Below are 25,833 nucleotides of genomic sequence, written 5' to 3' on the forward strand. Positions count from 1 at the left end.
AAACATTTCAAAATGCTTTATATACAAGTTGCACATACAACATAAAGACTTAAACAATATAAGATTTATACACTTTGTACATCAGCTGACTAGAAACCACTGACAATACTGACAGAAGAGACATGGGGGGGGGGAGAGAGTCAAGCCATTTAACACACAAGTCAAAGAAATTCACAAAATAATGAAGGTTCAGCATAGTTGACTCACTAGTTTGCAAGTTTGGGAGGTAAAGATCTGCAAACGAAATATTCTTAAACATTTGTTTCGGTATAACTCCATCTTTCAAGCGGAAACGATATTTCATATTCACCTTTTTCCCCCTGTTTTAAGATAAAAATGCGTCATACTTAACATTTTCCAACCAGTTTTATATTCCAAGAAAATGAAATCATGATCTGTGTTGGAGTCGTCGACAGGAGGCGCAGCTCTGACCTTCTGCCCATGTTGACTCCTCCTCAGCATCGTGTGGGCTCCTAACATGAACATTTCACCCACATTAAGGCACAGTGACTAAAAGAAGGGTTCGATCCACATGTACAGGGATTAGGGAGAAGTTTAAACGTGCCCTCGTTTTGTGAAGCAACTAAAGGACCTGATGCAGCCGGACACCCACGGTACTACTGTGAGACACTGAGCAGGGTTCTGAGGAACAAGTAGCAGTTATCATACCAAGAATCAGAAAGTCAGTTGGTGAAGGTTATGAGAAAGTGTCAGCCTCTCAAATGTTGAATCTCAACGTAATAAATGGATTTTCGTGATGTGGGGGGGGATATTTTGTGCTGCAAAGCGCTCACTTGAAGACACGTCAATGTCAGAAAAAATGGGCACCATGTTGATCCTCTATTTGTCCACTAGAGGGAGCACTAGTCCATTTATTCAAATCTTTCTTTCCACATCTGAGATTTATTTCAATGTCTGACTGGTTTCCAGCTCAGGAAAGGGAAAGGAGAGGCCCCCCCCCCCCCCAGGGTAGCACATGCTCGTGTCTGCGTTTCAGAGCTAAAGTCAGATTGGACAGGGGGTTGTGGGTCGACTGGGTCAAGAGAGAGAGATCTGTTGCATATTGTGCTGGAGTAACTGGCCCGGGTGGGGGTCGGACGGTGGGGGTCGGAGTGAAGGGGGGTGGGTGCGCAGAGGGTGCAGGCTTAACTGTCGTCCTCGTCCTTCTTCTGCTCGTCGTCCTTCAGCACCTCCGGCACCCGGAAACACTCCTCGAAGAAGTTGACCAGAGACTGGCTCAGGTGCTGCTGCGTCCCGTCACTGTTCAGAAAGTGTCCTTCGTCTGGGTAGATCTGCAGAAGTGGATTCATACATGAGAGAGCTGCGACTTACAATTATTTCATGACCAATTCATCTTTTAAAAGCTGAAAAAAGCAGAAACAGTTCAGTCCATTCTGAGAATTGGTTTAGTAAAGACCAGCTGGTGCAACTGTGTGGTTATGACTATAACTGACTAACCCCCATCTTATTGGTTCAGTCTTAGTGGGATTGCAGCTACTGTTTACAATAAAAAGCTTCCTCCTCAAGGGTTTGTACAGAGTTGTCAGTTCCATGTTGTTCGTAGTTTTATCACATGATGTGTATATCGTTCACACGAGACATTACAAACTACGCATGTGACCAAAAGATTTCTCTTAAAATAAATAGTTCTCTTAAGCAACTAATTGCAAAGCCAGACAGTTGTGGCGTTTAATGAAAGTTCACATAAAAAGGACCTATCTAAACGAATTCAGGACCTAGTACAAAATATTTTAACATATTTCAGACTTTGTAAGGCCTAAAATTCAGATTTGTTTAGAGCCTGAGGAAACCCTGTAACAGAATCCAGGAATAATGATCATTGAACAGTGACTTCAGAGTCGGCATCTCACCTGTAGAGTGTAGTTGGCTTTCTCGCTGATTAGATGGTTGATGAATTTGGCTGTGTGCTGAAAGTGAACCTTTTCTGTGAGGACAAGATCGGAGAGACACGTGAGACACCAATCACAGTCACATACTTAGTGTTTCACTCTCAGTACTGAGAAAAATAAAACGTGTAAGAGGCTGTCTCTGTTACCGTCGGCAGTTGGGTGAATTATCAGGTACTGTTTTTCCAGAAGCTGAACCGTCCTGTGTGCTAAATTTGCCTTCTGAAGAAAAGAGGAAGCAGAATAATGACCCTCTGCTCCAGCCTCCGTCTAATTCAGCAAAACATCGCATTGCACGATTTGGATAAAGAGACACAGGAGTTAGGAGTTTACCGTGTATACGCTGGAATCTGTCTTTAAGCCGAGGTATCGTTCAGAAAAGGCAGATGCTGCGATTTGGAAAAGAAAAGAAAAACAGGTTTAGAAAGATCAGTTGCATCTTCACACACTGTCCCAATATCTCTTCAAGACGTTTAGAGAAGAAGAATATACCATAAAGCTCAAAATCCGTGATGGGCGAGACTGCCGTTCCACATTTGAGTTGGGTAGGATCTTCAGAGCTCAAGAGCATCGTGGCTAAATATCCTCCATACGCCTGAAGAAAGACACAGAAACCCACCATGAAGTCTTATTAATTACACGGTGGAAATATGTCTATGAAGCCATGCAGGTCACTGAAGTCAAAAAGACAGGATCCTCTTTGAACACGTGCTCGTACCTTTCCATAAACTCCAATTCGGTTCTTATCGATGTAGTCCTCTCTTGAAATTTCCCTGAAAATGACAGAAAATCTGTCAAACTTCGAAACCACTCTTACAGCCGTGCTCACGGTTCTGGAGGAGGTTCCGACCTGAGGGCAGCCAGCTGGTCGTCCTCCTCTAACTGTCCCAGCCTCCTCCGCACTTTGTGGAGGAGGTTGGTGCCCTGAAAGCCGCTGCCGTGGCCGTCAAAGCGGATGACGATGGTGCTGAAGCTGCTGACCAGGACCGTGTCCCAGTCCACCTGGAACCGCTCCGTCACCATCTGTCCTCCGGGCGTACCGTCCCTGTGGAAAATATTGGCAGGATGATCAACTTTGAGAAAATCTCCACCTCGTTCCACTATCCAGAAATGAAGCCAAATTATCCTGGACACAAACGCCACCATCTTGTGCATCCACCCCCTCATCGCAGTAGCGAGGACCCACCGACACACGCTCGACCAATCGCGAGTCTCAGCTGTCAATCATGATGTTTCACCCCATTTTTCCAGCACCAAATTACATGTCAGAACCAAACCTACCAGTAAAGTGAGCTTTGAACACACATCAGTGTGATAAGAAACTACCTCAAATGACCGAAACCATTTTTGTGAACACTTTCTTTGAAACCTGCTTTGACTTTATATTTTGGCCTAAGTCCCATCCACTAACATTGAGGAGGTGGGACTTATGAACCATACTTGCCATCCGGGGGGGGGGGAGTAGCATACAGGTGTCTATATGCTACTTCGCCCAAGCAAAAGTAGCAGAGACGGTGACATAGTTTGAAACTGATTTGTATCTCAGCATAACTGAGCCTTTAGTTTCTGTCATATGTGTTCGTACGTACACCAGCAGCAGTAAGGGGTAGTGGGCGGTATCTACGAATCCAGCTGGCTTCAGGATCTGCATCGTCAGCGCTGCAACACACAGGACGGCGTTAATGTTACATCTCATAACTCGAGGGGAAGCTAGAAGGTGTATCTTGGTTTTTGGGCCAATCGACATGAAAGTGGACACGTACTGTAGTCTTCTATGGTGAGGGTCTTGTACTCCACCTTGGGCATCTGCATGTTGCTGTACGTGTGGTTTACTCTCGCGTTTGTCTCCACGTCGAACACCTCTGCAGCAAGGAGGGAAAATAAGCTCCTATGTTAGAATCAATCAATGAAAATATGTTTTCTGTGAATCCAGGACGGTGCCAGAGGGAAGACACTCACTCTGTTTGTCCTCTGTGCTGTAGATTGCCACACTCGGTATATCTGGGCCTGAAAAGAACAATTCAGGGAGAAATAATTAAGAATGTACTGATAAAAGTTAGCGTGATAAACTTGATAAAACATCCTGTAAGAAGCCTGAAACTAAAACTATTCTCTGCAAAAGAGTCGTCAGTGTCTCATCTCAAACACACTTTTAGAAACAGGCCTCTCAGCCAGCGCTACAGTTAATAATCCCCTTCGGTCACATGAGGAAGAAGCTTATCATTTCACAATGGAGTTACTCTCCAAAGATCCAATTAATGAAGAAAGCCAGCGGCACTTTTCATCCCCGGAGTGAGCCCCCTAAACAGATCAACTTCCTTATAACTCCATTGTTGTGGCCCAGCGTTGGAAGAAAAAAGAGAAGAGAAATGTCTCTGAGGGACAGAAGGAGAACATCTACCAAACAACAACACAATGCAAACCACTGGGCTCCGTCTCTCTTCCATGTATCAGACAGTAAAATCAGAAAAGCCACAGCCAGCAGCTCGGGACCAGACATTTATTCCTGTGGCTAATCCAGCAGTGGGTTGAGGTTATCTGCTAATATCCAGTTCGATATGAATCATATTAGCTCTCAGCCGGACTTGAAGCACTAATTCAGTTTTACTTTCCACCGGACATTTTGATCCTTTCGCTCTCAGGAACGCCGGGATATGAAACCCTCTTTCCGCTCTTACCAAAAAAGAGCCTTGACTCCAGGTTCGCTCACCTTTACAGTTGAGTAAGAAGTACTGCATGTTGTGGCTGAATGAAACGTCCACGTAGCCACACTTGAACTCACAAGACAGGCAGCAGCGGTTGAATGGGGGGATTGTGTCGGCGCTGTGGGACGACGGCGAGTGAGTGTCATCACTTTTAAACAGCACAAAACAAAGAGGCACTTTAAAGTTCCAGTGATATCCTACCTATAAAGGTGCCGTCGCTTGGGGTCATCCTCTGTGCTCAGAAAGTATCTGGGAAAAATATACGAATCCGAACATCATCATTAAATAATAAACTCTGCAGCACTGGCTGTTACAAATGTGGTAGAAATGATGAAAACATCTCACATGAGGTTTCTTTCATGATTGTAGGCCAAGATGCTGGTGATGTCCCAGTCTCCAGAGGTCAGGGACTGGAGTATGTCTGTGCTCGTGTTTGGCTGCACAGCAATAACACAGGGGACCAGTAAATACTCTGTACCATGCCTCACAGGACAAATATTATTATTGAAGAGTAGAATCTAGATCTGCTCTATTTTGAGATATGATTTGGCCTGATATTACGAGGAATTATTTTTCTTTTCAAGAATAAATTTGTAATATCACGAGAATAATGTTGGAATATTCAGAGAAAAAAAACGTTACTTTGACGAGAATAAAGTGGTAATGTTACGAGTCTAAAGTTGTTATATTACAAAAAAGATGTAATTTTACAAGATCAAAGTAATAATAAAATGAATACTACAATGATAATATTTTTAAAAAACTAAATACATTTTGATGAGAATAGTCATAGTATAAAAATAGTCATACAATTTTACGAGAAGAATGTTGTAATTTTATGAAAATGAAGGAAGAATATTTAAAAAGTTATAATTTTTTTTACAAGAGTAAAGTTGTAATTTTATGACTAAATATGTAAAATTATAATAAAGTAGTAATTATTACGAGAATAAAATCATTAAAGTAGTTAATAAAGTGAAAAGTTGTAGCCCTGATAGGGTTCAAGGGTTCAAAGTACTCCATCGTACTATTCAAATAAAACTAACTTGACAACTTTGCTGTTACCCACCAATGAGGTAGACATGGAGATGTGGAAAAACTTTCCTCTCCCCCCCTGAGGTATCGCTCGGGTGAAGAAGAACTTGTGTCCGCCGTGGGAAAACAGCGGCGCTTCATTCTGCAGTGAGGAGAGAGGGAACAATAACAGCTGCCTGTGTATCTGAAGTCTGAGTCCACGTCAGGCCTGCGGGGCTTTTTCCATCTTGTGTTATTTATTTGTTCAGGCTCAGACACACAGAGGAAAGCGACTGCTGCACAGCAACAGGACAGCATGTGTTTTGATCACCTACCTGTCTGTGCAACCAGCTCTCACTCTCATCCTCATGTTTCTGAAACAAAGAAGAGAGGATGAGTTCAAAGCGGCTCTGAGTCGCACAAAACACATAAATAAAACAATAAATCTGGCAGTTTTCTTTATTTTTACTCATGTCAACAAATCATAGGAAAAGACACAAAACCAGTGTGTTGGTTCATCTCGACATTTGTGGTGTATTTAAAGCAACACTTTGGCCGAATGTGCCTCATGTTTCACCTTAATGCAGACTCCAGTCGTGGCCTCGCACAGCGTCAGGATCGAGTTGTTCTGCGCTCTGTTCAGCCAGTTGACGGCCAGTTTGGTGCTGGTGGCCCATTTCACCATGGTGATGTAATATTCCCTCCTGGAAAAAACAGACAGTGGGAAAATCGCACACCAATCATCGCTTGACTCCCTGACCTCGGGCTCGACTATCTTTAGAAAATGCTCAGGAGCTGTTTTTGGCTCCTCGATGCAACACCATCGGGCCGCCACTCACCCTATCCGGGGGTCGTCAGGTTTCTTCATCACCACCGTGTGCAGGGGTCCGTTGAGGCTCACCACAGACAAGTGCACTACAGGGTTTTCTTCCCCGGCCTGCAGGGGGCCAAGAGGACATTCGATAGTGTAAGACAGTGAAGAATCGTCTTTCTGTTTTTCAGAATAAAACAAGCTCAAGAAAAGTCCTGTGTGATGTAAGTACACGAGTCAAGTAATTAAGTACAGATCTAAAGCAATGATCTAGCAGCATATAAATACTGTTGAAAAAATCAGTAATTTTTAGAATATTATCATACATCTAATATAAATATTAGATTAAAGTGAAATACCAGATTTCAGTTGAGGCCCGGGCCCCCCCAGGCCCTGCTCTTGGATTCACCCCTGATTTTTCTGCCATTACTTTTGAACTTTCCCTTGTAATTGAAATTTTTTCTTTGTGGCATTACGACTTTTATTCAAATTGAATATCTCAGTACATCTCCCACCACTTTCCTGTGGCTGGATTCAACTTGCCTTTGGGTAGTGATACTCCAGGTTGGCAGGGTACGGCATTCCTGTGAAAAACGGGACTTCCATCTTCGGCACCAGTGAGTCGTTGATGGTCATGTAGGCCAGCCGCAGCCCGTCTGGAGACCACCAGTGGGTGATGTGGGTCTGCAGGATCTCCTCTGAAATACAAAACGACCACCAGATAATGCAAACATTGGGAAAAATGTATACATCTGATTAGATTGTAACAGATTTTTCTTTTCTTCCTGTTTATTTGTTAAACCCTTTGACCCTGTGTGAGTTGAAATTAAGGTTTGTACCAAATTTGAGGAAACTCCCTCGAGGTGTTCTTGAGATATCATGTTCACAAAAACGGAAACAGACAGACAAAGCAGAAAAGATAATGTCTCTGTCCATTTGCTGTCGCTGGCACGGAAACATAAGAAAAGATTAGATTATCTAAAAAAGGTTTCGTCTTTCATTGTAAAAACATTCACTGGTGAGTTTTTCTTTTTTCCTGCGGTTTCCTGATGAGTGTCGTTCATCCAGCAGGGGGCAGAAGCGCTCTATTGAAAAGCACTAGTGATTTCCCCTTCACTGCAGCTTCCAGTGAGGAAACCGAACAGCAGCCTTCACCAGGCAAAAAACTATCAGCACAACCTTGATAAGGACGTTGAGATTTTGTTATCATTGATGATGCAAGGCTTCAATTATTTCTTTTTCGACTTCAAGGTGAATTCAGACGCTGGAGTTTGTTATTAGAGTGTCAGAGCGGGCAGACGAGACGAGGAGCTTTCAGTTAAAAGCTGTAACTAGTTTGCTGCAGGATGTTCAAGGCCTGTGCCCACAGAACAAAGTCCTTCACTGTGTCTCTAATAAAGATTTCATTCTGTTCTAGGAGAGCAACAATTGTTTTGTTCATAATAAGGTCAGAGGGTTTAATAGGACTTTTGGGATGTTGATTTTTTTTTAAATACCACCTTGAAACCACAGGATACACATTGAATCTGCCGTTCCTACCAAACTAAAGCGCACTCCAGAAAGACGAGGTGGGTTTATTCGTGTTCCTCGTCTTCCCACATCCTCTCTGACAATCGGCTGCGAGGTTGATTTGAAGCTGTCTCCTGTGCTGTCAGAGACATACAACCTCAGCAGGAGAGGGACCCCATGCATAGACAAAAAAACAACCTCCAGAGCTCCAGACAGCTTCAGGTCTGAGACGACCGAGCTACACCTATTGTTGTCAGGGCTCTCACATCTTCTGGGATCTAAAGGAAACTTTGTGAACATCTCTCCGCCATCTTTAATCTCTCCATCAAAGTTGTTGATGCGTTTATTCTGACAACTGAGGAGTAATTATCAACACTGATCATCTTCAAAGCATTTGAAAATTATTCCAGAAAAATATGAATCATCTAATGAGACAATGGTGCAGCAAATTAAAATGTGATTAGTTTAAAGGGGTATTTCTCCAAAAGCTTTGCCAGTGGAAATTTGACAGAAACAGAAATAGTAGACAGTAAATTATGAGATAAATCATTTTTAAAATCAAGTGTAATTACTTCCACCAAGGAGGTTGTGTTTTTCTGTGCTGTACTTTTGTCAGCAGGATGACATTCATTTATGGATTTCTCAAAGAAGAAATTGGGGGAGGTGTGCACTCTACTGAGTTTTAAAAAATAAAAGCGTGCATGCATGTGTTACACATCACCTGAAATCACCTGTTCTACCTCTTTAAACCTATAACACAGTGATGGAGACACCCGCTGCTCACACTTAAGTTTCTATTCCCTCAACCCCGCGTGTGTTAATACAGTATGAAGCTACATGGGCTTTGTGTGTGGGAGACAGTCTGTTGAAATATAGCGAGAATGAAATTGAAAATGGATTTCTTGTGTCATCATGTCCTGTGCCTACAACAAAGGAATAATCCCATTAAGGAAAAAGCTTTTAGAAGTGACCCTGAAGCTGCTCAGAATTTCACTCATAATAACCGGCATTACACAGTTATATTATTCACTTACTCCGCACTTATTGTCCCCGAACCGCCCTCGGAGTGAATCCAGAACAAAAAAAAACAACAATGCCAGGTAAAGAAGTCTTCACTTAATAAGCAAGACACCTATAAACTTTATTATAATCATGCACGGTGGAAATACTGGTCTCAAATATGGTGGTGCATCCATAAGCAGAGCCATCTGCAAGTGGGACATAATCACTTCATCAGAAAGTGTCTCACGTTAAGTTACGAGCGTATTTTGAACATCTGCTGATGGTGAGAAGCAGCAGTGCAGACATGAATTATTAAAAGTGCATGAACACGAAGACGAGCTATGGAAGTCGGGTGTGGGAGGGGCACTGAAACGCAGCCAGATGTGCACTCTCAAACGGAAGCGTTAACGGAAACAGCCCCCCCACGCCTCAGGGAGGTGTCGATTTAATACTGACATGTCCAAAAGTGGTTTTAAAAAGTGTTTACAACTTTGATGCTACAGTGTTTTACATTGTTTGTTTTATTCCAGCTTTGTGGCAATAACTCGAAGAAGACCCTTTTCTGTGTCAACATGATAATGCTCCAGTCCAAATAGTTTCCCCAGTGTGTAAAAACTTGACTGGTCCAAACCTCATCCTGGGCTTTGTTGTGTTTTTTTGTGTAACTGTAAGTTGTCGTCTTACCCTCATACAGCCAGTCAGCCAGGCCGTTGAAGACGAGTCCCTCTTGACCAGTGGAAACCAGGCGGAGCGCTCGGCTCTCGATTGTCGTTTTGTAGTAGATGTTGTTTTCAAATATGAAGATCTGCAAGGAGAAGTGCAGAGCGTTGGGGCTATGATTAATAATCCAACATGGTCATGTGTATTGATGCATTGATTTGCACTTAAACTTTCATTTCCTGCAGAGCACAGCATCGTCTGTTTTCTGCATCTTGCTTTTTCTTTATCTGTTGTAAACGAACCCTATCCGTCTTCCTGCAACACGACTGAATCTTAAGCCAGATAGAAGCCCAGCGACCGACTCAATAACACTTACAAATTAAAATGGTCTCAGTCAACACCTGCCTTGAGCACTGTATTAACGGGTATTTGTCTCATTACGGTTCCGACTGGATTCCCTCTCCAAAGCATATGAAAACATTTCTGTTGCTAATCAAGGCGCTGGAGCTGACTGGGGCCCTGCAGGCACACACACACACACACACACACACACACACACACACACACACACACACACACACACATTACTGAAGACACACACAAGCACATTTTTCCTCCAGTGTTTATTGAGACATTAAGTCGTCTTCTGTTGTGGACAATGGCTGAGCTAAACGGCGAGTCACACTGCTGATTTAGGCCATCAGCACCAACGATGGCGTCGCCTGAATGAATGAAGACCAACCACTGGCAGATGTGACACTTAAAACCCTCTGTCAATCCACTCCAGTGGTTTTCGCTGGTGCCAGTATACGGGAGATGGATGTGTGTTGATTGGTAATCCGACGCTCCCGCTGTGTTTGGTGTGACTGAGCTGTCGGCTGAAACCTCTTCAGTTAAATCTAAGCCTCAAATCGCCACCAAAGAATAAAAAAGAGAGAGAAAAACATGGCTCCTTTCACTCTGATGTATGGCTGCTGTTGAGAAAATCAAAGTTGTATATTGTGGGATCCACATCTGAGGAAAGCAGATCAATGCAGGGCAGTGTACACGCCGCAGAGGAAGCCTGTGGTGGTTGGCGAAGGCTGCGAAATCACCGTGGGACATAAAGAAATTCACAGACAGCTTTCAAAGAGTTTCATAAAAAGACTGATCTCTCAGTTTTTTTTAATTATTTTCACTCATACCTCAGAAAAAAGTTGTACCACAACTCAACCTTAAGAGCCTTGATTCAGCTTCACAACATCAACACCAAACGATGAAAAGATACGGAAAGTCTCCAGGCTCAAACGCTCACAGTCGGCACAGAAAACCATCATGTGTGTGTGTGTGTATTTGTGTATGTGTGTGTATTTGTGTGTGTGTGTTTGGTTGTTAAATATTTTCCAAATTGCCAAACCAAACAAGGCCAAACAATTTTGTTCAACAATACTTCAATTTGGTGTCATTTTTGTTTTAAAATTACCTTCCTCTTCTTCCCTCCTCCTTCGTGTGACTGTCACCTCCTTCTCAGGTGTGTGTGTGTGTGTGTGTGTGTGTGTGTGTGTGTGTGTGTGTGTGTGTGTGTGTGTGTGTGTGTGTGTGTGTGTGTGTTGGCCCAGCCTCACTGATTGCTCTGTCATAGTAGAGTAATTGCTTGTGGTTTAATGAGGGGTGCGCCACAGGATTCATCTCCCTGCTCCTCTGAATATACATCTGATGTGTGGCTGCTCACAGGCCACACTGCCACACACACTCACACACGCCTCTCACTTTTACACACTAATGAAACGCTTGATGATAAATCGCACTAATTCAGATAATCTTAATGGGAAATGATTGTTTTCACAAATCATGAGGGGGAAAAAAAGCGGGTCCAACATCATCGGGTCAGTCAGAATCAAAACACGAGAGCTCGTGTCATTTTTCATGCTTAACTTCTGCTTTCCATCAAATCAAAAGTGGAGCCACAGTAACAGAAGCAACGATCAGGTTCAGTATTACCATGTGCCTATTCATCTGTTTTCTTTCCTCCCATCAGCCAATTCAAATGTTCATATTTTCTCTTAGCAACGCATCTGTAATTGAATCAAATGATACGATAAGAGCAAATATGGAGGTGGAGAAAGATTTGAATTAATAGCTGATGAAACACACAAACAGATCTGCAATCAAAACAGAAATGAATTCAACGAGGTAGATAAAGAACCAGCAGTTTGGATTAATGCGAGAGAATAAACCAAAAGATTATCGGGTGTTTCAATCAATGGCCCTTTTAAGCTCATTAAGGGATGAGGCTTGTTAAGATTTGTCTTCCTGTCAGCAAATCCCATGAAAAGACCAAAACCAACAACGCATCAGTCGTCTCGTAATTCTGTCTTTGTCTAATACTCGAAACCCCAAAACCCACCGACACCTACTGAGGACGTTTAAAAATGATTGTATAGTGTTATTTGTAAACTAGAATCACCACCAACACCTCTGCCTTCCAGTGGAGCTTCAGTCCCTCCAGGTGATCCCGACATACTGCATTCACAGTAACATGACACTCAAACACACACACACACACACACACACACACACACACACACACACACACACACACACACACACACACACACACACACACACACACACACACACACACACACACACACACACACATCTAAAGGGCCGTGTGCTTGCTCCTCTGCAGAAACCCCAGACTGTCCAGGCCACAGCTTATGCCACTAAGACACCATCTGCCACTGAGACGCTCACCAGCTCCTGTGTTGTCATGAAGTTGTGAAATCCCAAAAAGAAAGTCCCCCTGGCCCCTTAATGCAGTTATCAACACATTGTACATGATTCTCTCATCACCACCAACAGTCATCTGCTCCACTGTGACAAACAGTAAGTCACCACTGAGCCTCCTCCGCCACACAGAGCTGCTTCTCAGAGACGTCCACCAGTGTTCCAGTATTCACTGAGTGTAATCTCAAGGGCGTGGCCTCCTTACCAGCTGCTGGCCCCGGGGTCCCCACCCGGCGTACTGCAGGGCGGCCTCATGCACCTCAGGAGGATTCAGGGGCCAAGTTTCCCTGTGGAGACGACGCGTTATAAGAATCAATTCAGCATTAGTCTGTATGTACCCTGCATGCACAATGAAAGCTGTGTGACTGAATACAAATGCAGAGTAACAGCATGCTTCTGCTTGCTCCCTCAACGTAGGCTTCATCAATCATACGCATACTTTTTTAGCACAGCCTGACTTTGCTCTGGCTCGGCACAAACACAGAACAGTGGAGGAAATAAGCAGACTTAGATGGATGGAAGGCTAAAAACAGGCCGTGCTGAACGCAGCACAGCAAATGAACTTAAATGCACCCCCGCAAAGTGGCGGAGAAAGCAGTAAAATGGGCGCTGACGTCAGTGGACTGTCGACATGAGGTCAGGCTGAGGGTCAGAGATCTGGCCCAACAACAGACAATGAATGAAGACGCAGGAAATGGTTCTTACTGCGTCACGAGGCTGTAAATAATGTACTTGGCCACGTAGGAGTGTTGGTAGATCTGTGGCAATAAAACAAAAAGCATCAAATTAGGACGGCGTCTGGGAAAATGATTTGGTGCAAGCGAGCACTCAGAGTTTTCTCACCGGTTTCACGTCAAAGGCGAACAACACGTGTTGCATGTCTGGAGATACTTGGTACTTGGCGGCTTTGGAGCTGTCCTGGATGAGATCAAATAAAACACACAAACACACACACTCAAAGTCGTAACACACCCAGGACACGAGCAGCGGAAATAATACCTGTGGACAAGGTGCAGAGGTGGAAAAAGTACACATGATCTTTACTTAAGTAGAAGTACAGATACTTGTGTTAGAAACAACTCAAGTGAAAGTATAAGAACTGATTCGACCTTTTTACTCGAGTAAAGGTATAAGGCTATACAGGCTCTGAAATGTACACAAAGTAAAAAGTAAAAAGTACCCGACTGAAGGCCATCTCTGCTGTGACTCATGTCACGTTGATATAGTTCGAAGACGGTTTTTAATTAAACTTCAAATAAAAACCCACAGATTTTTAATTAAACTTCAAATAAAATAAAAAAGCAAGACGTTAAAGCAAGAAAAGATTTGTGAGCATGACAAATTGTCCTTGAAGAAATGTGCACAACGTATTGAATTAATATTCTTGATTTAAATAAGTAGGGGAATGTTTTGTTGCTCCGCTTCATCCCGACTTTATCAGTGATGTTGGCTGACTCTTCACTTTAGTTCATATTGTTGCTCCTTGTCACGAACACGCCTCTTCTCTCTCTCTCTCTCTCTCGACGTCAGGAAGGCGGCGCTCGATAATGCAAAATAAAAGTAAAAAGATAATTCCCCTAAAATACAATAAATTTAATTTAAAAAGAGCCTGTGTTGGAAATGTAAGGAGTAGAAATTAAAGATATTTGTGAAGAAAGTAAAAGTAAAAATTTGTCAGAAAAATAAATCTGGAAAATGTGTAGTATTTATATTTGTAATATTATATTTATTTGTACTTGGTTTCTTCCTGTGATGAGATGATACTCACAAACAACTGGTTGGGCACGACGACGATTCCCTCCTTTGTGTCAGCATTGAGCTTGATAACGTTCCCGTCCCTCGTACGATACAGCAGCTCATTGTCTGTGAATAGCAAACAAAAAACAACCACCAGAGATGGAGATGGAAAAAATCCCTGTGAGTTTCTACTCCCACATTACTTTTTATAGTGTCTCCTCCTCCTCCTCCTCCACCTATGACAACATTTTCAATAAGCCAGGTTGCTCTTCCGACTGCAGAAACTGTTTTTTTTGTCTACTTTGGAAACAAGCTGCAAAAACAACCCAGACATATACTCATCAGATTAGATTAGATTCAAACTTTGGCCTTTTTCCCACATCAAGCTGCCACACAGAGACAATATCATTCATTTGGAGCCAAGTTTCTAAATCCTGATGAATATACGTTGAATATTCACCCTCCTCTAAGCTCAAATTTGTCTGAAATGCATCTCTATGTTGACCTGCTACACTTGTCTGCTGTTTTGTGCTGTGCAGGTAGTCTAGACTGGATTTTTCTTGTCATCCTGTCTAAAAAAAAATCCATCTTTTATGTGTTAAATACTTGATTTCCTTCCTCTGGTTTCCGTAGCACCAGAAAGACTGTTTTTGAAATTCAAGTTTTTGCTGTAATTTAAAATTTGTCTCAGGGGATTTTATACTAAACCTTCTGGAACACGAATTCTGCTTTTGAAAAAAATAAAGTTTGTTGCCTTGTGATGAAACACAGGCATCCAAAGAAAGAAACAGCAAAACAACTGCTGAAGTAAAGAGGCCGTCAAAGTGTTGGTGACGGTGGAGATGTCCCGACAAAGGACAAAGAAGAGTTTCATCCGTCTTATCTACACAGCTTATCCTTCAGGGTCATGGGGGGAGCTTCAGCCAATCCTAGCAGACATTGGGTCAGAGGCAGGGTCCATCCCGAACAGGTCGCCATGACAGGACCAACATACATTGACACTCACACCTTTGGTCAAATTAAAGTCTCCAATTAACCAAATCCCTGATCTGCAACTGTGAGGTGACAGTGCTAACCACTGTACCACCATGCCGCCCTTAAGAACAGTTGAAATTTCAATTAGTCTATTTCATGAGGAGATCTGCGCTGGATAAAGAGAAGTGAGAGTGATTCTGGTGCTGAGGTCATGTTTTCATCTGCATTTGTTGATGTGTTTCTTAGCAGGAATATGCAAAACCACCTCGATGGATTAACACAAAACTTGGTACACGTTTGTAACATGGATCAAGGAGGCACCCATTCAATTTTGGAGTGAATCCGTTTCAGGGGCAGATCCAGCTGTTTAGGGGACTGATATTTATGGGTATGTGCAATTTGGTGCAGATCCAAATTGAAATCCAGATGTAGTGAATTAAAATGTGGTTACATAGGGTTTCACTGCTGGGCCTTGGCGGAGGTATAAACTCTACTGAGTGACATTCTAGCTTCATGAGTAGATCCAGCCTCAGATGTTCCCAGTTGATGGCTTGTTTTCACTGTTAGAGTTAATATCATATTCTGTAATATGAATGTGACAGATTAGTCTGAAGGTCGACTCCTTTGTCTTTGGACTCGAGTGGGAAAGCGTGTGAGAGGTGAGTCCAAAGACTGCAGAGGCGAGCGGTGATCAAAGAGCAACAGGGATCAATTACACTGCGCTGGGAATGAAGCCCACGAAATATTGATGAGCACCAGTGAAGTGTGAAGTCGTCCCACCGGGCGCCTTATCAGAAGGTCATTAGCACCAAATGGGAGTTGATTGCATTAACTTAACTGACGAGGTGCAATGTCACACGATTGATTGCCGGAGTTTCGTCAGGCGCCGAGGACGGTTTCATCATGGCCGTCAATGACGGGTGTAGACACACAGGAAGTTCACTAATCGCTCATTAATAAGCAGGTAATGTAATTAATCAGGGGAACAGTCGGCGCCGTGAGGAAAAAGGACAGATGTAAGGTCGGCATGTGTCTGTCAGCGCAGGCAGGAGATGAGTTTTCGAAATGTGGAGGGCATATTATATTATATGAATTATATCGTATTCCAGCTCTATTCAAATTGTATAATATTTCAGTATGCTTTGCACTCAATCATGACGCTAGTCAGACACTGTGATGTTCAGGACCTTGGCTCATGAATACTTATGATGACCTTCTCACAGATTAACCCTGGTTCAGTATAAATTCAAGACAGCAGGTGTGAAAGTGCATTTTGTATTTGAATGAGTGAGTCTCTGTGTTGAACAAACAGACAGTATTTTTTTTTACTTTTATAAATATATATCAGATTTTTTTAATATTGCATTGATAATCATAATAACTACACACTCACATATCTATGTATGTCTGGACACTTTTCTCCTCTGAGCTACAAGTGGTACCACATAATATTTTATTTTTACAGCATGAAAGAAGCTATACAATCAGTTGCTATAAATGTGAAGAAATAACTTTAATCAACTTAACTTAACTAATAATCTTGACAATGAGCAGATTAGGTTCCTGTGGAGGGGACTGAATTATTCAAATCAATTAATATTAATATGTGTAATACATTATCCTTCCTGGTTGTTTCACCATGTTCCATTTTTTTCTACTATGTTCCATGTTGTTAATAACAAAAACAAATTGGTCCTAAAAAATACTGAGCAGTGAATTTCATTTTTAACCTTGCAAACATAAAAACAAATTCTTTAGTCAAGGTTTTCTTACATTTCCAGAAGAAGCTATTAAACGTACTTGGTAAATCATGCCTGCTGTGAAAAGGTCAAACCTGGATGTTAAGAGTTTTAAACGACATTTTCCACAGAAATATGGACACAAACGCTTCACTCTGCTCTGGATCCTGTGACGACCAGATGAAATGCTTCAGCTGATTTAAAGCAGCCTTAGTATTTCACAAGCAAACAGAACATCACCCTTAATAGAATACATCATTGCATTGCTCGTAGTTGTATTAGTAACAATGCAAAGTAAAATCTCCTTATCAAACTAACAATGAAAGAGTTTCTCATGCAGAAGCTGAAAATGATTAGAAGTAGTTCTCCTGTGGAACACCAGAGGGCGCTGACTGAGCTGAAAGGAGCTTCCTCACTAGGGTCCACGTCAAAGTTAGAGGCCACAGTGACTCACTCCTCTGCACATCTGTTTAATTCAGACCATCTTACTCCGTACGCCAAGAGACATAACAGGACGAATATACACAACAAACCAAATGAGCTGGAAAACTGATGTATTGGTTGTCTATGTAGACGGGAAAATAATATACGTTTATTAAAACAGCTACAGCTCATGTGTTTCTGTTTATGTAATCCCAGTTAGACTGTGCACCACCTTTAACTGTGTTTCAGCTAAAAATTCTCACAGCTCCTCTGCAGCCATGAGAGGGTTCTTTCTTCCGCCGTGACGATGTGGAGTTTTATCTGAAAGTTTTCTCCCAGATCTCATCTCAACTTCCACACAGTCACCCTGACCTGCTATTTTTCTTCATTTTCAGAGAGTGGACATTTCAAGCTGGAATCAATTGGCTTCACTTGGGATCCTGAGTCAGTTGCTGAGAGAGGGTTGAGTGTTGCCATGACGTTTTTAGAGGCAACAGAAGTTATCATCTTCATTTTTCTCCGCTCACCCCAACCGGTCAAGGCAGATGGCCGCCATCCATCACTCCCAAGTTGCGATGGATTGACAACGTCCACGTTCTTGACACCAGCATTAACATTTTAAAGAAATCTCCCTTTTCTGTCTGTGCCCTGTTCACTGCAGGGGTTGTGTTTCCTTCGTTTCACCTCATGAATCAACACAATATGGAAGTGGCACACACTGTATATTTTGAGTTACTGACAACAGCAAACTGCTCACTCACCGCTGAGCCACTTGGCGTCGGGGTCATGGATGTGAAGGTCCGGACCGAAAACATCCTCGATCGTCACTTTCTTTTTAAGGGCGAGGCTGTCATCTTCACCTGTCGAGTGCACACACACACACACACACACACACACACACACACACACACACACACACACACACAAAACCCTGCTTATGATTGAACAGAGACTCACATCTGTCTATTTGCAGAAAACTTTGAGAAGCTGTCCTTCAGTCTTCAAGAAGAAAAGTTCTGAGAAAAAGAAAATGAAGAAAATCGTTTGACCTTTCCGTCGACCTTCCGCCAGTAAGTTGCTCAGGAGGCTGCAGCCTCATACCTGAGAGTGACACCGTCTTAAGACCACACCAAGCTTACCACAGCAGACTCTTTCTACATCGCCTACCCCCCACAGGTAGAGAAATTTGGAGCAAGGCACTAACAAGAAAGCGACCCCTGGTGCTGCTCTATTGATCTGAAAGCAAGCAAGCAACTTTAGTTTTTCAGCAGCAGGCGGGCCTTCCATCACCAAAAACTCAGGATGAGATCTGAAGCTGACAGTTGAACCGCGGGTGGAGAAGACAACAGGGGAACACAAATGAGTTAGTGTGTGTGTGTGTGTGTGTGTGTGTGTGTGTGTGTGTGTGTGTGTGTGTGTGTGTGTGTGTGTGTGTGTGTGCATGTGAGGAATGAGATGACGCAGCGAGTGTGTGATCTCCCGCAACGGTGCTCGGTAAACAACCGTTACACACAAGTTGTCACGGCGGCTGACAGCCCCGGTCTTACTCTACAAAGCAGTGCATTGACAGTTTTTTTTCAGCCGGCTTCACACTGTGACTGAGTGGAGGGATCTGAGCAGGTAAATACCATGTCAGGCATCGAGAAGTGTTTATCGACATGAAAAATCGTAGAAATTTACTTGTCAGGCATGAAGCTGCAGAGTGAGGGGGGAGAGAAAAGGATCATTTCCCACCTGAGGCAAATGGTATCTCTGATGCTGTTCCAACCCGACAAATGGCTGCAGCTATTAGCGCATAATCACATAAACACGTCTGAAAACTAAAAGGCGAGGACTCAAAATCACAGCGGAGACAAAAACTGGGCTCCAGACATCAGAAATCATTACGAGATCAAGGCTCGACAAACATAACCAGAGTGCTGAGTAAAAGGCGAGATCAAAAAGACAGAGCAGAGAGTTCACTCTGTAAAAAAGGACTCTCAATGGAGTCCCCTTATGAAACCGCATTTAAATACACTTGATCCAGATTTTCAGTAAGTATTACAGCAGTCGGTCTTTACTCCCCACTGCTCAATTACTGCTGGTCACTTTTAAAGTCTCAGAAAGAAAAAACTGCAACAAGCATCACCATAGACCAAGTAAACAGCCCATTCCAAATAGGCAGGTTTAGAACAGGTAGTGAACTAGATTAATATGATGCTGAACATTAATTACTTTTACCAAGCAGGTAATTAATGTTTTCACCCGTCTGTTTGGTTTGTTTCTCAGCAGGATTACACAAAAACTACAACATGGATTTCTATAAAACTTGGAGAAGGAATGAAGCATGGGCCCAAAAAAGAACATGGCATGGATCTGGACAAGTGTTTCTTTAACGTTGTGATAGATAGATCTTAATAAAAAAAATCCGGCATGTTCAGGGGAGTGTGTGCAGTTTAATGCAGATTCAAAGAAAAAAACAGATCGAGCTGATTTGTGGTTTTATAAAAGGATTGTTTAGCCTTGGTGTCATTCAAGTTACGAGCCTGCATCAGATGCCATATGTACCACCTCGAATTCCTCACTGTATCTTTCACCAGAGTCCAGACCTGGTAAGTACACTCTGACTGCTCGCGTGTGTGTGTGTGTGTGTGTGTGTGTGTGTGTGTGTGTGTGTGTGTGTGTGTGTGTGTGTGTGTGTGTGTGCGTGCTGTACATACGAGGCGTCAGCAGGATGACGGAGGTGACGATCAGGGAGCAGATGATGAGGATGACGAGCAGGGCGATGGCGATCCCCTTCCAGTTCCTCTGAGGCGGAGCGCTGCCCACAAGGTCCTGAGAAGCAAACACATTACATACATTACACCTGATGCACACACACACAGACACAGACACACACACACACACACACACAGGTCAAAGGTCTCATGTCTGAGGCAGTAACATATTCAATTATTTCTTCTCCTGCAGACTTGATCTCAAAATGGATGCACAGCCTTTTACAATTCCTCTCATTACACCTCAGTAGATGTATTTTGTACTGTAGCAGTCGGAGGCAGAGATTGGCCGCAGGACAGCTCATTCTCTGTCGAGTAGATGTCGACATCTCAGCCGCTTGTGTGCGAGCAACGCTGCGTCCTCTGGCTGCGCCCCGCTGCTCGTGTACCAAGAGTCCCCGCAGCTTCATCTGATAGCCGGAGTGCAGCGACGGCTTCAATGCAGATACAACAGGCAGAATAATGAGCTCTTCAAGCACACAGCCCAGCAGATGGTAGATGGTTAATCTGCACTCTTCGGAAACACACACTGCAACAAAACAAAAAACCCACGGGACACAGGAAACAGACGTGTGGGAGGCAGCAATCAGGTGCTACTCCTGGAAAACACCACTTGAGTGGTAAAAGCCCTTTTAGGCGTTTTATTGTGCAACAGAAACTATGAAACGCAGATGGAGGCTGAAAAACCTTGAGGACAGATCTGCTCTGTTCAGAAATGCCTTCACTTGGTATGTGAGTGGCACCAGAGACAATGTAATTGGTGGAGTAGTTTTTGTGTAAAACTCTTAACAAAGAAATAAAGAAACAAACAAACGCAGATGAAAACAAACCTCTGGGGAGGAAACGATTCCACCTCACTCTACCTGTTTTAAGTGTTTACCCATTCATTTGACTGAACTATCTTAACTGTTTATCCATATTTGTTGATTATTTCATTCCTTTGTATCAACACTTTATCAAACTAATCCTACACCAACTATTACATTTAGATCTAATTTGAACTGTAAGTGATTAGTTTAGAAGATATCTATATCTCTCGTAGTTTTTTTTTAATCATAATTTCTCTCCTTTCAAAATTAGTTGAAAAAAACATTAATAATCTTTCCATGTATCTCTGCAGGAGTACCCCCTATGTACCATTGTGTACTCCTGTGTACCCCCTATGTACCACTGTGTACTACTGTGTACCCCCTATATACCACTGGACAGGAATCGCTGCACTATGGGAAACCTCTGGATGAAGCTTGATGGGGTTGAGGACAAAATTCAGTGTTTACGTGTCAGATATCATTCCTATCTAATTAATCATCTCAAGCTGTGTGTGTACAGCACAGACGAACACACACAGACACACACACACACACAGACACACACACAGCTGCATCCACATTCATCTCTCTGGTCACAGTCAGTGAGGAAACCGAGCAGCTCCAACCACCCGTATCAGTCCAGCTGTTGATATCCTTGTAACCAATTAGACCTGGACTACACAGTATGCAGCAGCTCAGTGAACCATCTACAAGTTAATGAGGGCGTGCGTGTTGTGTGTGTGTGTGTGTGTGTGTGTGTGGGGTGGTGTGTGTGTGTGTGTGTGTGTGTGTGTGTGTGTCCATGAGAGAGCCAAATGGACGACTCAAATCTTCGTCATGGATGAAGCCTTTTTACACCGCATACGACTTTGAATTGCTACATCATGAGTCACTTTCCATCTAAATATTTGGAGTGAGCCTGTGTGTGCATATTTATGTTACCTGTGCACTTAGTGTCCATGCAGTTTGTCTCACAACAAAGCAGATCAATACTGCAGGCAGTGAGTACACATAGAAAAACAACAGGCACATCGATAAGCTGATTTATTGCTGCAGAGGTAAGGATTTTCACGAAAAAGGTGTACAGACCCGTGTTCTGGATTCATAAGATATTCATCTCTGGCTGTTATCAGACTCTAATAGGAAAGACATGATGAAGATGCCTGTGCTATCTGCGATACCTTCAGACCTCTGACCGAGGCAGAAATAAAATAATCAGACGCTGTGACTGGGATGCAGATAACAGCCTGGTTCTTTTTTCCTGTGTATATCTGGGCTGAAAAAGGTGAACCATTTAATGCGGGGATAAATTCTTCCCTGTCCAGTATCCGGCTCAGTGCAGCCTGTACCTGGCTTAAGAGATACAGATCTATAAATGTGATCCGTGGAAGATAACAGAGGGAAAGTGTCTCTCCGCACTTTGATGCCAGCCTGGGAGGCAAGACAGTAAATATTTAGTTCTAGTCTTTTATTTTCTTCTCCACCCGTGACAAATCCAGGATTGTACGGGAAGCTCCAGAGGCAGAAGGAAAAGTTATTTCCGACAGCCTCCTTTTTTTTTTAAATCTCGTGGGTTAATTCAGGCTGAGGAAATGTAGGATGCAGACAACACAACACGCTTCCCCTCCTGCGTTTGGCATTTCTGTAAACAGACACCCAATTATTCAATCAGAGGTGAGGGAGCGTTTTCCACAATTCAAATCAATAAGCGGTGAAATACTGTCGGACGTTTGCCTTTTCTTGCTGTAAAGTCGTCAACAGAACAGCATGCAGATTGAAATGGATACGACTATTAACCTTCACCGTCAACATGTCCGGATACAAAACACCGACTTGAGAAAGACGTGATCGATGTTCCTCGTACTTCCTGTGACAAACTAAGCAGCAGTGAACAGACCTGAAAAACATCTGAGCATGAGAGTGCAATTCAAACCAAAAGCTACTGCACCTTAAAGAGATTCAACCCACTTAAAAGTGTTATTATTGAGCTGTAAACTAAATGATATGACGTTTCTTTGATGAAATATGTTAATGATGGTTTTAAAATCACATTTATTTCAAAATATATATAAAAAATCTATATTTATGGGTTAAACATGGCTCATAACACCCCCCAGGGTTTCAAACCGTCTTGCTTACATAGTGTCGACCATATATCTATATATTTGAAAAGCTTAACACCCTCTAATCAAAGGCGGGCGGCCTCCTGCCACCAGCGGCCGCTTGTGAGTGTGTGAATCCTCAAAGTCGCACTCATTTTCAAATCTATGCTGAAATTAAACCCCTCAACCACCACATCGCCCACCATTAAGAGACGTCCGACCATCCTCTCCTGCCCCTCGGCCACTGTACCAGTGGTTGAAACGGCTCCAGATCACCACTCTCCTCAGACACAGCTCAGCTCCACCTGTCACAGCGCCGGCTGCCTGTGCCGGTGGTTCTTCCACCTTTTTTTTTCATGTCTTAAGTGGCTTAGAACACATCAAATCCAAGCAGGGAGCTTTCTTTATTCACACATATTTAAGATTTTGGCCACAACAGATTATAAAAGCCTCATTTTAGGTTTTAGGGATGAATGTGCAGTAAGATGGAAGCTCAACTGGTTATGTCATTTTCTCACACAATTAATAAAATAGATTTAGGTAGAGGCTTACTAACTAATTCAGTGTCTTGGTTAAAATAATATAATTCATTCAAAACTGCTCTCTCACACAATCCACTGCTATTAAAGTGACTTTGCTCTGTTTGATTTATCCCTGTGTGAAATGTGGAACGCCTAACCCACCTACTCACCCACAATCCAACAGAGAGCTCCACACTCAGGTGGGATTCTCTCACATAAAGTATAAAATAATCAGCACCTGCTTCTTTTCCGACGTTCAGAGTGTTTTTGTGCGGCTGTAAACCTGCATGTGCGTTCTCTCGATGTTGACCTTCCTGAGGAGCTCTCGACGCGGCAAAGAGGCGCGAGAGGAAATCTTGCCGTCCTCTGTCTGTCTGTGTGGAGAGCAGCCCTCTTCATCTGTGCTGTACACACACAGCCTGAGATGATTCATTAGATAGGAATGACATCTGACACGTAAACACAGAATGTTGCCTTGCCTGTCTGTGTGGAGAGCAGGCCTGCATGCCACACGCAGCCGATGACCACGGAAGCTGCATCAATAAATGAGAATTGCTGCCATTTTCACCCTCGCCACATCCAAGCAAACTAAAAGGTAGAAAATCCCATGAGGGGAAGCCCAACATGTTTTTTTCCAATCCATTTGATACAATTTTCCTTCTGTTTCCCGTCAAAGGGGCTTTAAGAATGTAGCATCTTTTAAGATCAAGCTTCCTGTACACACGACCCCCAACTGTCTTTCTCTAATCTGCTCTTCCTCCCACTTTCCCTTTGTCTCTCCGCTCGCTGCTGAAGTGTGAAATGGATCTTTCCTGATCTCTGAGCACCTGGTTTCCAAGGGAACCACGAGTGCTGTTTGAGTTAAATTTGCAGTGAAAATGGTTGCCGGCTGCTGTACAGTACAGCAGGGACTATTATCACTGCTTCGTGCCATGTGGGAGTCGAAGGATATTAACTCAGAGCGGCAAAAAACAAGACATATAGACATACGAAACGAAAGCAAACTTTCGAGACACCGGACACTTGACATACGATATATCACTCAACCATAATGCAGTCGCTGTCCGAGAGCAGTCAAACTGGAGAGTGAAGCAGCAGCCTCGGACGTGGGGGTAAACTTTTCCTCTGGAACGGCATCAATAAATCATGGGCATTCATGAGTGAGATTAAGAATTCATGCCAACTGGCTTATGGTTCATAGATAACAGGGCTTCAGCCTGTCCCTCCAGCCTGTTTTTGTCTAATGGTGAAAATGTGGAGTGTGTGGGCAACACTCAACTGAGGTAGAAAACAAAACGTGTTCTTCAGATGAGATATTCTAACCTGCAGGCAAATTGGCTGATATGGGATGAGCTCTGATGAGGAGACAGAATCTCAAAGTCAGAGGGAGAGAGCTGCAAAGCAGTAGATGTGAAATAAGTCGTGATGGTGAAACTGAAGAAAGTGACTAAGAAGAGAGGAGACAGAGTGTCGTCACTGTTTCTCACGTAAGGTCTGAGTAGAGAATTAATAAATAAGGCTACAGAAAAGATGTGACTCCACACTGAGGTCTTCTGGTAACATGTTATTGTTACTCGAAACTCTAAGAAACGTAATCATAAAATCCTCCCGCTGTGCTCGAGTCTGAATATGAGTGAATCTGCGATACAAAACAGTGAGGCCACGTTCCTACTGCAGCTTTAACATGTTTTTAGATTGTTTCGGCACAAAAGCACTGAGCTGTGTCCTCTTCCTTACCAGATATTACATGACAGACAGACTTATGAAAAAACTAAAGGAAGATTCCATGAAAAGATTTGATGAAACTCAGTAGAGCACCAAGGCCCAACAGCCCCATTAAAATTCAATTGCACCAAATTTCACGCACTCCCTAAATATACCTGCTACTTTCATCAAGATAAATAAATTTAAATAAGTAAAAATATGGTTTTGCAAAAAGGAAAAACGGCCACTGATCAAGATCTACATCAAACTATAATGGGATCTTTCCTGACCTGTATCACATCCTTCCATCTAGTTTTGCGGTATTCCATCTTGTAGTTTTTGTGTAATATTGCTAACAACAAACAGACGAAAACACAACCTACATGGTGGAATACAGGAACTGGAAAGTTATGGATTCTTAATGTTGCTGTCAGAACTATGGCCCTGAAACCTCAGCCAAGCAACAGTCACATGTAACCTAAACTAATTTTGTTCTTTTAGCCATTTTTCTATAGGTATAATTAAAACTGAAAAAGTAGGGGCAACAAATACCATTAAAAGTCAGATACTTATTCTCTTACTGATGGACGTGGTTATTTTTAAAATGGTTCTAGTGGTTGTAATGGTGGTGATGGGAGCCGTGCTACTGGCACAAATTCATATACCCGTGAGGGAAGTGAGAAGAAGACA

At 42.9% G+C, this 25,833-nt stretch overlaps 1 protein-coding gene across 6 annotated transcripts in view; it reads right to left on the reverse strand.

Annotated features, from left to right (window-relative positions):
* Nucleotide 1: 1 nt before the first annotated feature.
* The window catches only part of LOC118117677 (dipeptidyl aminopeptidase-like protein 6), a 71,095-nt gene continuing 45,263 nt past the window's right edge, over nucleotides 2-25,833 (reverse strand). For all 6 annotated transcript variants that reach the window (XM_035170112.2, XM_035170110.2, XM_035170113.2 and 3 more), the window contains 25 exons: nucleotides 19,951-20,065; nucleotides 18,013-18,111; nucleotides 14,146-14,240; nucleotides 13,221-13,295; nucleotides 13,083-13,135; nucleotides 12,583-12,664; nucleotides 9,633-9,753; nucleotides 6,981-7,135; nucleotides 6,466-6,563; nucleotides 6,204-6,330; nucleotides 5,962-6,000; nucleotides 5,682-5,789; nucleotides 4,958-5,049; nucleotides 4,814-4,861; nucleotides 4,618-4,730; nucleotides 3,867-3,914; nucleotides 3,671-3,769; nucleotides 3,497-3,566; nucleotides 2,758-2,952; nucleotides 2,626-2,680; nucleotides 2,400-2,502; nucleotides 2,241-2,296; nucleotides 2,057-2,129; nucleotides 1,872-1,945; nucleotides 2-1,292 (listed from right to left, as the gene is read on the reverse strand). In XM_035170112.2, the coding sequence (XP_035026003.1) occupies nucleotides 1,146-1,292; nucleotides 1,872-1,945; nucleotides 2,057-2,129; nucleotides 2,241-2,296; nucleotides 2,400-2,502; nucleotides 2,626-2,680; nucleotides 2,758-2,952; nucleotides 3,497-3,566; nucleotides 3,671-3,769; nucleotides 3,867-3,914; nucleotides 4,618-4,730; nucleotides 4,814-4,861; nucleotides 4,958-5,049; nucleotides 5,682-5,789; nucleotides 5,962-6,000; nucleotides 6,204-6,330; nucleotides 6,466-6,563; nucleotides 6,981-7,135; nucleotides 9,633-9,753; nucleotides 12,583-12,664; nucleotides 13,083-13,135; nucleotides 13,221-13,295; nucleotides 14,146-14,240; nucleotides 18,013-18,111; nucleotides 19,951-20,065 (2,340 nt within the window). In that variant the 3' untranslated portion in view covers nucleotides 2-1,145. The remainder of the gene's footprint in view (nucleotides 1,293-1,871; nucleotides 1,946-2,056; nucleotides 2,130-2,240; nucleotides 2,297-2,399; nucleotides 2,503-2,625; nucleotides 2,681-2,757; nucleotides 2,953-3,496; nucleotides 3,567-3,670; nucleotides 3,770-3,866; nucleotides 3,915-4,617; nucleotides 4,731-4,813; nucleotides 4,862-4,957; nucleotides 5,050-5,681; nucleotides 5,790-5,961; nucleotides 6,001-6,203; nucleotides 6,331-6,465; nucleotides 6,564-6,980; nucleotides 7,136-9,632; nucleotides 9,754-12,582; nucleotides 12,665-13,082; nucleotides 13,136-13,220; nucleotides 13,296-14,145; nucleotides 14,241-18,012; nucleotides 18,112-19,950; nucleotides 20,066-25,833) is intronic.

This window comes from Hippoglossus stenolepis, chromosome 11 (genome assembly GCF_022539355.2).
Source record: "Hippoglossus stenolepis isolate QCI-W04-F060 chromosome 11, HSTE1.2, whole genome shotgun sequence".
In the NCBI taxonomy this organism is placed as follows: Eukaryota; Metazoa; Chordata; class Actinopteri; order Pleuronectiformes; family Pleuronectidae; genus Hippoglossus; species Hippoglossus stenolepis.